The sequence below is a fragment of the Larimichthys crocea genome, chromosome XVIII (genome assembly GCF_000972845.2).
Source record: "Larimichthys crocea isolate SSNF chromosome XVIII, L_crocea_2.0, whole genome shotgun sequence".
In the NCBI taxonomy this organism is placed as follows: Eukaryota; Metazoa; Chordata; class Actinopteri; family Sciaenidae; genus Larimichthys; species Larimichthys crocea.
Genome location: NC_040028.1, coordinates 2,954,950 through 2,966,833, shown reverse-complemented (window position 1 = coordinate 2,966,833; position 11,884 = coordinate 2,954,950). Strand labels below are relative to the sequence as shown.

General features: G+C 39.9%; 1 protein-coding gene across 1 annotated transcript in view; it reads left to right on the top strand.

The window, feature by feature from the left end:
• ubxn4 (UBX domain protein 4) overlaps positions 1 to 11,884 on the top strand; it is a 53,183-nt gene that overhangs the window by 39,041 nt on the left and 2,258 nt on the right. The window contains exons 7-12 of the mRNA XM_019274446.2: positions 5,002 to 5,056; positions 5,447 to 5,611; positions 6,412 to 6,539; positions 7,175 to 7,277; positions 7,879 to 8,010; positions 10,066 to 10,277. Coding sequence (XP_019129991.1) covers positions 5,002 to 5,056; positions 5,447 to 5,611; positions 6,412 to 6,539; positions 7,175 to 7,277; positions 7,879 to 8,010; positions 10,066 to 10,277 — 795 coding nt within the window. The remainder of the gene's footprint in view (positions 1 to 5,001; positions 5,057 to 5,446; positions 5,612 to 6,411; positions 6,540 to 7,174; positions 7,278 to 7,878; positions 8,011 to 10,065; positions 10,278 to 11,884) is intronic.

Genomic DNA, 11,884 nt, shown 5'->3' with positions numbered 1-11,884 from the left:
TGTTGACTGTGACCATATTTGTTTATTTTAGCACATTAAGTTATGGTTTCTTCTGTGAACATTACAAGAGTTTACATTTTGGTTATTTGTGATATTAATATGTTAATTGCTATGTAAATAGCATATATATATATGTGTGATGGTACTGTTAGAAAAATATCATTTGGTATCATATTACTTATAATTATTTACCTTTTGCTACTGAGAAATTGTGATCTTATTTTGCAATACAAGTTTAGTTAAAGCACTTATTCTCTACAGAATATAGAGACAATTTAAGTGATTCATAGTTTAAGATCTGAGAAATTGAAGTAATATGTTCTGATCCTACTTATTGTAGGTCAGGTTTTGAGGAACCCTTGGATTTCGATGAGCCTGTCTGGAGGACGGAGCCAGAGAGAGACGGTGATGGCGAGCTGGACCCTAGGGGATTGTAGACGTACACCGCGGAATTGAATCCTTTTGCTCACTTTTAACCATACACACACACCCACACAATCGTGTGGCTGGACTGACACCTAAAGGGTGCGATATAGTGAAGTGAACAGAACAATAAGAAAAAACACGCGCAGCTGCGAAACTTTTTATTTTGTTTATTTTTTCTATACCTACCCGGGTAAGGCTGTTGTATGTAATTCATGTGGTTTATTATTCTCCACAGCTTCATATTAAATAGGGAGCATTGTTCTCATTAACACAAAGAAGCCCACGTGTCGTGTCGTTCATGTGCATCGGTTGGTTACACCTCGGCTTTGTAGCCGAATTTAAATCTTCTGTTTCTTATTCTGGCCATTAGTTCAAGTTATTATTATCATTACTAATACTTTTCTGCTTCAGAAGGGTTACACTAATATTAACTGTTAGCCCATCAGCGTTAACATGCTAATGCTAACATGCTAATGCTAACTGCTAGTCCATCATCGTTAAAATGTTAATGCTAAAATGCTAATGCTAACATGCTAATACTAACTGCTAGCTAAAAATGCTAATGTTAAGGAGAGAGATTTGCTAGCACGTAAGCGCTAGCTGCTCCTGTGTCTAAATAACATGTTAAAAATGACTGTTTGAGGTGTGCTTTTTGGATACAGACTCCCAGCAACAGCCCACTCGTCACTCTTAAAATTCTTTCTAGTACTGAATTTGATGAGCATGTCGTAATAATGCATGGGGGCGACGGGGCCAGAGTAGGCACCACTCAAATTTCTTTAGAAATGTTTCTAGTTCCTCTTCCGTTTCTTCCGTGTTTTTTTCGGGAATCGATGGCTATGACTTTTCTAAGAGGTTCGGCAAACGGTTTTGCCAAAAATCCAGAAAAACGAAGCCAAAAAATGAATGGGTGTGTATTGCGAAAATTTCCAGAGCTACCAGTGAGTGATGTCATCGCTAGGATGGAGGGGGGGAGAAAAATCAGTGAAAAAATAAAACGGATTGACTACCGTGGACTCAAATCCCACTACAGACACGATTTCTACATAGAAACGTAGCAAAATTTGTTGTATCACTCACATTCGCCTGCCAAAGCTGTCTGACATATAGTTTTGGCTCCTGATGGGCTAATTGATCGACTACTCCCGCCAACACGCTCATAGACTCCAATGTTAAAAAAGGCGACATTTTCTGGAGAAGGCAGAAGTAACGTTTCTCTCTCTTGCTCTGAGGGCACATTTCTTCATTTATCGCACAAAACGAATATGTAAAACGATCAGGAAGGTCTCATTGTGCCTCAGGTTAAGCCGGTTCAATGATTGGAATACGGTTTGGCCAAAAGTCCTTCCTTTTCGAGGGGAGTTCTCAGCATTTTCTCTCAGTCTCTAAACTGACATTCTAACAGGTGCGATCAGCTGACTGCTATGTTAACATGCTAATGCTACACATAGTAATGATAACATGCTAGCGCATCAGCGCTAACATGCTAATGCCAACATGCTAATGCTAACATGGTAATGCTAACATGCCAATGCTAACATGCTAATGTTAACTGTTAGCCCATCAGCGCTAACATGCTAATGGTAAAATGCCAATGCTAACTTTTAGCACATCAGCGCTAACATGCTAATGCTAACATGCTAATGCTAACATGCTAATGTTAACTGTTAGCCCATCAGCGCTTAAACATGATCATGTTAACTGCTAATGCTAACATGCTAATGTTAACAGGCTAATGCTAAAATGCTAATGTTAACATGTTAATGCTAACATGCTAATGTTAACTGCTAGTGCATCAGCGCTAACATGCTAATGCTAAAATGCCAATGCTAACATGCTAATGTTAACTGTTAGCCTATCAGTACATCAGCGCTAACATGCTAATGTTAACATGCTAATGTTATCATGCTAATGGTAATTGCTAGCGCATCACCGTTAAAATGCTAATATTAACATGCTAATGTTAACATGGTAATGCTAACATAGTAATGATAACATGCTAGCGCATCAGCGTTAACATGCTAATGCCAACATGCTAATGCTAACATGCTAATGTTAACATGCCAATGCTAACATGCTAATTTTAACTGTTAGCCCATCAGCGCTAACATGCTAATGGTAACATGTCAATGCTAACTGTTAGCCCATCAGCGCTAACATGCTAATGTTAACATGGTAATGGTAACATGCGAATGCTAAAATGCTAATGTTAACATGTTAATGCTAAAATGCTAATGTTAACTGCTAGTGCACCAGAGCTAACATGCTAATGCTAAAATGCCAATGCTAACTGCTAGCCCATCAGCGTTAACATGCTAATGTTAACATGCTAATGTTAACATGCTAATGTTAACTGTTAGCCTATCAGCACATCAGCGCTAACATGCTAATGTTAACATGCTAATGCTAACATGCTAATGGTAACATGCCAATGCTAACTGTTAGCACATCAGCGCTAACATGCTAATGCTAACATGCTAATGTTAACTGTTAGCCCATCAGCGCTAACATGCTAATGTTAACATGCTAATGCTAACATGCTAATGCTAACTGCTAACATGCTAATGATAACTGCTAGCCCATCCCAGGTTTTTGTCGCACATACACAAAACGGGTATCAAAACGACCGGCTCGGCCGGGAATCAATGGCTAAGACTTTTCTAAGAGTTTCGCATGTTTTTCGCAAATTCATTCCCGAAACACTGCGAAAAATTTCCCATAGGGAATGAATGGGGAGGCCCGAAAAAAATCTTTCAACAGATTTTAACATGAACTGGCCTATGAGGCTAAGACTTTTCTAAGAGTTTCGCTGTTTTTCGCAAATTATTCCCGAAACACTGCGAAAAATTTTCCCATAGGGAATGAATGGGGAGGCCGAAAAAAATACATTTCAACAGACATTTTCAACAATGAACTGCTCTGGCATACTTTCACCGAGAGACTTCGTTTGAACTTTAAAACGCAGGTATGCTTCCCTTATCTGCAGGGATTCATACACTCATCGACAGCTTTTACCGTTTTTAAACTATCAAGGCTCAAAGAATAAGCGCGGTGGATAACATATAGTGTGCGCTTTCAGGCACACTCAACTAGAAAAATTTCTAAAGAAATTTTGAGTGTGCCTGACTCTGGCCCCATCGTCCCCATACATTATTACTGACACTGCTCAGCAAATTCAGTACTAGAAAAGAAATTTTGAGAGTGACCAGTGGGCTGTTGCTGGGGGTCTGTATCCAAAAAGCACACCTCAAATAGTCATTTTTAACATGTTTATTTAGACACAGGAGCAACTAGCGCTTACATGCTAGCAATTAACATTAGCATGTTAGCATTAGCATGTTAATAATGATGCGCTAGCAGTTAGCATTAGTATGTTGACATTAGCATGTTAACATTAGCATGTTAGCATTAGCATGTTAACATGATGCGCTAGCAATTAACATTAGCATGTTAGCACTGATGCGCTAGCAATTACCATTAGTATGTTAGCATTAACATTTTAACATTAGCATTAACATGTTAACATTAACATGTTAGCGCTGATGCGTTAGAAATTAACGTTATCATGTTAAAATTAGCATGTTAGCATTAACATGTGAGCATTAACATGTTAGTGCTGATGTGCTAGCAATTAACATTAGCATGTTAACATTAGCATGTTAGTGCTGACGCACTAGCAATTATCATTAGCATGTTAATGCTGAGGCGCTAGCATGGTAATCATCATTCTTGTCATTTTAGACAGACAGGTTCAAATTAAGTGCCAAAACTGCTAAAATGGCCGCCGCTCGGCTTCTGCCTGCTGGCCCCTCCCCCCTCTCCTCCTTCAGGCAGGCTTGAGGTTGCCAAGCAACTATGACCAACTAATCAGCAGAGCAGTTACTGCACCTGCTAAAATGTCAGTTGGAAATCCTGACAGAGACTGAGAGAAAGTGCTGAGACCTCCCCTCAAACAGGAAGGATTTCTGGCCAAACCGTATTTCCAATCATTGAACCGGCTTAACCTGAAGCAGGCTGAGTCCTTCCTGATCGTCTACATAGGCATTTTGTGTTGATAAAGTGAAGAAATGTGCTCTTTGGAGCAATTCAAATAAGCGTTATTTCTGCTTTCCTCCAGAAAATGTTCCGCCTTTTTAACATGGGAGTCTATGAGGGTGTCGATGGGTGCTGCTGCCTAGTCTTCGTGTCTCGGCCAAAACTATATATCTGACAGCTTTAGCAGGCGAATGTGAGTGAGACGACAAATTTTCCTACGTTTCTATGTATAAATCGTGTCTGTAGTGGTGCATTTGAGGCCACGATAGTCGAGTACGTTTTATTTTTTCACTGACAGTTGTCTCTCCTCTCCCACACCAATAATAAGAATAAGCCCGAGAGGTTTTAAAGAGTGTGATCTTTCAGGCACACTCAATAAGCGCGGTGGATAACATATAGTGTGCGCTTTCAGACACACTTAATGAATGGGGACAAATAAAACATGAGGAAATGCATTACATTACATTACATGTAACTTACATATTGTATTTATAATTCCTGTGCTAAACTTGATATATCATAATCATATTGTTCTGTCAGGTTGACCAAGAAACTTGAGGAGAGACGAGAGCAAAGGAAAATGGGGGAAGAAGAGGTAAGGAGATAGTCCTGTTTTGGGCATTAAAGCAACATTGTGTAACTTCTACTACAAAATAACAGATTGTAAATCATTTTGATGTTATACTGACTGATCAGAGGAATTGTGTTTCTGCCAGGCTGGGAAAGTGTCTTCCCCTTCAATGAATTCTTTCTCTCCCAGTAGAAGTGTTCACTGCTCACATATCCCCACAATGAAATGAACCATCATCCTGTAAATATCTCTTAGGGCAGCAGGGACATAGTTGGACATGTAGCCTCACTTTAATGCCTCAAATAAAAGGAACAACATCATTGTTTCTATAAAAGCTTGTATACGTTGATTGGATTACATAATTAATGTAGCCCACTTCACCCCTGACCTACCTGTGTGCTGCCCGTGATTCAGAATGAGATCAAGAAAGAAATTGAGCGGCGGAAGGTGGGAAAGGACACACAGGACTTTAAGAGAAAACAGGAAGAGAAGAACACCAAGAGACTTCTGGAAGAAAGGAATAGACAGAAGGTGGAGGAGAAGGCTGCCAGGGAGCGGGTAAAACAGCAGATTGCCTTGGTAAGCTATTGTATTGTGCAAAAAGGTGGTTTCAATACACAGTCAAAGAAACAACAGAAACAAAGAGGACATGATGAATATTACATGAGTTCAAGTCAGTGTGTACAAGTATACAAAGCACCAGGCTTTTTTTAGAGACAACAAAATGCAGTATTAGGGGATGTTCTGTATAAAAATTCAGAGCCATGTTGACTGACGTCAGTGCTGCAGCTGCTGCACACCCCACCACCACCCCAATGTGTATTTAGATATAGCTCAGCACAGAATGCCTGTGGTTTCAAACTCTTCCAGGAAATAAATGCTTAAATGGACTCACATGAGATTACCAGTTTTTAATCAAAATCTGTTTATTGAAGAATTTTCAGTATATCTAAAGTGCAGTGCTGAGTGGTCATTACAAAAACATGAGGTAGACATGAGCATATAGTAAATGCTAAAAAAAAGTGTCCAGATAGACATGAATTGGGTAAATATAACTTTAAAAACAAAACAAACAAGTACAACATTATACTGAAAAGACATATATATAAAATAAAGTCTTATAAAATAATCCCTCCCCAGTCACTGCCAATACACTAGAATATTATAAGCACATTGCTACATCCCCACAACTAAGAATAAGCAAAGAATACCATACAAATACATAGCGTAGGCTGTGCCTAATGGTCAAGTCTTCACAGAGTCTGCATTTAGGAAAGGACCCCACACTTTCAAGATTACCAGTTTTAACTTGGAAGTGTTACACCTGCTTGAAACATAAACATTAACCTTGTTACACCTTTGTCCCCTCTGCTTTGCAGGACCGAGCTGACAGAGTGGCACGCTATGCCAAATCCCAGGAGCAAGAGAAGGCTGCTAAGCAGGCACAACTTCAGGCCAGACAGGCAGAGCAGGAGGTCAGGAAGGAGGCGTTAGTCAGGGAGAGGAGGTAAAGAATTTCTGGAAGGCAAGGAGAGATATTAGGTCTGGGTACTGAACTTCATACTTGTTTTATTGCACTAAATTTCTTTGACAAATATATAAAAAAATCCTATAGAAACATGTCGACTAACTGACTCTTACCATCTATTAAGGCTTGAAAAGCTGTGCCAGGTAACATAGAAATAATAATTTTTCTCCCAGATTGGTACACCTGCACAAATGCGACCGTGTGAAATTTGTACCCACACACTCATGGCATGTCATGGCAAATGCACTGTAGTAGAAGGACAAAAAAACATTCAGAAATTATATAAGACAAACTGTAAATACAAGTGCAGATCTCTAAAGGGGAGCACACTAATTAATAACATTGATCATGGCTGCATTCTTTGCTATAATGAATGCTGGCTTACTAGACTAGCTTAGTGAGACACTTGAATAGAACAGAGCCATCATTATTGTAATCAGGTTCAACAGAAACAACACAAAATGTCTGCTGTACAAAATTATGTTTCTGGGTCAAATGGTCAGAAGCCTTTCCAGCAAACTCCAACTACTCTACACTGTCTATGTCAGTGTCTATTCAACCTGCTTCTGTGAAATGTGTTGAATATTAACCCGTGTGTGTGTCTGTGTGTTCAGTACCATAGCAAGGATACAGTTCCGCCTCCCAGACGGCTCATCCTTCACCAACCAGTTCCCTTCACAGAGCAAACTGCAGGCTGCTCGAAACTTTGCTGTTCAGGTCTGTCTGACCAATCTATTTCCATATTGTCAGGTTGGACCAGAACAACTTAAATATATTTTGGGAAAATATATTTTAGCATAATCTTGGCCCTAGTACCTGAAAAGAACCACGCACAAATATAACATGAATAAGCTTCCAGTCCTGTTTCAGTTAAGTTTTATTTGTATAGCACTAAATCATAACAGAAATGATCTCATGACACTTTCCATATAAAGCAGGTCTAGACTCTTATCACTTACAGAGACGTGACAGTTCCCACTATGAACAAGCACTTGGTGACAATGGCAAGGAAAAACTTCCTTTTAAAGACAGTAACTCAGCTCATAGTGGTTAGCCATGTGCTGACAGTTGAGATTAGAGGTGGAGGGATGGGGGATAGATAGATACAAAGATACACAGCAGCAATAATAATGATGACAACAACTATAATTCTAACAGAAATATGGTTAATTGTAATAATAATGATCTATATTAAACTGTGACTTCCCACATCCGAAAGTCACATTTTTGAATAATGTAGGAGTAGATTAACAGTGTACCACAGAGCAGCATAAATCCCTTCATGCAGAATCACTGTTTTATGTCTGTTCTGTCTCAGGAAGTGGGAAACCGCTATGGTAACTTCTCCCTGGCCACCATGTTCCCTCGACGGGAGTTCACCAATGAAGACCTGAACAAGACTCTGGTGGAACTAGAACTGGCTCCAAGTGCTTCCATCGTACTTCTGCCAGTGAGTCTACCTACCAGACTGTGTGTGTGTGTGTGTGTGTGTGTGTGTGTGTGTGTGAGAAAAACTTCAGTTAGGATAGGTGATGAGAACAGACACTCATTAATTACAGTTTTTCTCCATTGGTTTGGCTCATTTCTTGAAACTGAGATGACATTCTCATAACAACATAGACAAATCCCCAAACTATCTTGCTGTTTCTCACAACAGAATGGCATTTATCATTGCTTTCATCACATTTCCAAATGCTTTGTACATGTGTCAAGCCTTTAGTACATCCCTGCAAATAGCTATGTACAAGTATCCTACAGTTAACACAATCAGCCAACATTTAGTACATTTTTCAAATGAATGTATCTTGCTGATCTATCCCAATTGGTTGGTTTTCAGTGTCATGGTTATTGTCCTCAAAACATGTCAGCACATTTTCATCGTATAAGTCATCATATGCAGAATAGTCTGCTCAATTGTCAAAATAGTGTTAGGAAACTGGAATAGAATACAGTACATATTTTGGAAGATGTTATAGTAAATTTAGGATAATCAGGTTAGGTGAAATAAGTTTTTGACTAACGAAGGAGGCGTGTATAACCATGTGCGCGGCCATCTCAGAAAATGGTGTGGCCACCCACAATGCAAGTTTGGGCCCATACAACACAGATAAACTCCTCCGTTTCCTGGATCAACTGTATCTTGATCTGGTCCCAGAAAATGAGAGGGGTCTCGAAGGGCCCCACCTACCCCAGTTTGTAATTATATGGGACAACGTTAGTTTCCACCGGGGTCCACGCATCCGGGGATGGTTCAACATGCATCCAAGAATGCACAATGTGTTCTTGCCACCATACTCTCCATTCCTCAATCCTATCGAGGAGTTTTTCTCTGCTTGGAGATGGAGAGTGTATGAACACCATGCGGAAAACCAGAGGGCTCTCATGACTGCAATGGACGCTGCCTGTGAGGACATAACAGGGGATCAGTGTAGAGGATGGCTCAGGCATGCACGACGCTTCTTCCCGCGCTGTATCTCAAGAGACAACATCAGATGCGATGTGGATGAGAATCTGTGGCCGAACAGAGCACAGAGAATGGATGGCCAGGAAGATGAGGATGGTGACCAGGAGAGAGAGGGGAGTGACCGTGACTAAACAAAATGTCTTCATTTGTGACTCTTTGTATTTACAGTGCTGATTTGTTGATTTTTTTCTTTTTTGTGGGTTTTTGTATTTTGTGTACACAGTATATTTTCCTTTTTTACGGTTCCCTACCTACTGTAATGTGTACAATTTACGTTAGTTGAGAATAAAAATGAAAATTCCTCGGCAGAATGAGTGCAGTGTGTGTGTGTGGTGTGAAAATGTTATGCCTATAGTTAGAAATATGCCATGACAAAGCGTCTAAGCATTTTGACTTGCAGTACTTACACAATACCAAAGGGACAATGCATTTTGGAGGCACTGACTAGTTATATGAGAAGGGAATGTAGTTTTGACTGAAGGGTAAACTGTTTTGGGAGCTGTACAAACATTGCCAGGTGATCCATGTAGTTGTGCAGTACCATCCAAGTTATTTTGACAGAAGTACTGAATGAATCAAAATGTGCCAAAGCAATTGAGAAGGATCCATGCCATTTTTATGGTACTGACTATTTACATGGGAAAGGGATTTCATTTTGAAGCATGGATGAGTAGTTTTGGGAGACAAATTACATTTTGCTGGTTATCTGAAGTGTTGTGCAGAACTGCAAGTCTGTTTGGTCAAATTGCTTTATAGTTATGAGAATGTCATCTCAGTTTCAAGAAATGAGCCAAACCAATGGAGAAAAACTGTAATAGCAGGGAATAATAATAACTATACAGTGCAACTGAAGAATGATGGTGTATAATTTACAGATCAGGTTTTGATATAATCAATAAGCTTGTTATTTATTAAGTGTTTTCTGGTCACGCTAGGCTGGCTCAAGTCTCAAGTCTCAACATGTCCTAGTAAATTGAACTGTCCCTTAAATGTGCCTCTTGTATCAACATTATTTGGATGTTCTCCCTCTCGTTCTCCCAGTCGGGCAGGCCGGGTAATGCTGTGGTCCAGTCCTCTGCGGGTGGTATTTGGGCAGTCCTGGGCACACTCCTCTACCCTCTACTGGCTGTATGGAGATTCCTCAGCTCCTTCCTTTTTGCAACCCCACCTCCTCCTGCAGCAGCATCCAGAGGCCCTGCCCACCAGTCCAGCTCTTATAACAACTCAACATCAGGCTCCGACAAAGCAAAGAGGTGAGCTCAATCACTGTTCCATTTCAGATAGAAATACTAAACGGCAGTGTACAAACTCTTGATCAAGCAAAGCAAGACTTAACATTCACTTATACTTGGTCTGGTATGGCCGGTATCTTGTAACTTGTGGCTACAGCAAACCTAAGATAAATATTGTTGTGTGACACTTTGTTTTCATATTATTGACTTAGCTGGGTGACTTTTACTCTTTGGTGCTTGTGTTACTGTTAGTGTGCATCCAGACAGGATCAGGCACTGCAGTGAAACGTAGTAGGATTGCGTGGTAGTGGAGGGTAGCTAAGGTGGGTTGCTGCGGTTGTGTATGTCTGTCTGTAACCATCGGACACAAACCAAATTAAACGTCTTTGTCTCTATTTTGCAATTTTGCAGCATAAATTGTGAGTCAGACACGGATATAAATAAAAAACATGAACTAAACAAAGTCAGAACACACACAGGTAGAGGATCAGAGGTCCATGAATCCACCAGGATCGTCTCAGTTTCAGAGACGTTTCAGGCTGATCTGGCTCAACTTCTCCGCCGCAAGCTGTGTGTATATATATATATATATATATATATATATATATATATATATATATATATATATATTAGGGCTGTCAATCGATTAAAAAAATTAACTAATTAATCGCAAAAATCTCTGTAATTAATCGCGATTAATCTATCAATAAATGTATCAATAAATTAAATGCATTTTTCTGAGACTGAAGCTTATAATGAATATTTATTTATGTAAAATGATCAAATTAATGTAGAAGAAACACAGAGAAAGTATATTTAAATTCATTCATTTTATTGGCTTAAGGTGCACATATGCACAGTGCAAATTAAAAAAAGCCAGAATGAGGAAATATACTGATGAGTGCCACACTCCTGTAGTGTAGACTGGGTGCTTTGCTTTGAGGTGATATGTTAAAGTCCTGTTACTTCTGTGGAATTTAAATTTGGCTTTGCAAACTGTGCAAATTGCCTTGTTTTTGTCCAACGAGCCATCGGGCAACTTTTTAAAATGAAATGTTCCCCCTAAAAGTTCGTCCTTATCCATCTTTCCGCCATAGACTCTCCTTTAGTTAGGATAGATCATAGACATATACATAGATGCCTCATTGAGCAGGTTGGTCCGTTGCTGCGTTACGTTACCGCGTCCGCCATATTGGATGTGGCAGATCTGCCTGTAAACTAATACAAGCAGGGCCGGTTTTAGCTATGGGCAATGTGGGCGACCGCGCAGTGCGCAGTCTCCGTAAGGGCTTTAAGTTAATGCCTCTTATACACCCGTTCACACAAACACACTAATATATCTGGGAAACAAAGCTCTACTTTGCCACATCCAAAATGGCGGCCGCCACCGGAAGTAAACAAAACCGCGTTAATTGCGTTAATTTTTTTTAACGCGTTAATTCTTTAAAATTAATCGACAAATTAACGCGTTAATTTTGACAGCACTAATATATATATATATATTGCCTTTTTTCAAGCTTTAAAGGCTAGAGACAGCTGAAGAGTGACAGGAATTCGGGGAGAGAGAGACGGGAAATGACATGCGGGAAAGAGCCACAGGTCTGATTCGAACCCTGGGCTTTCGCAGC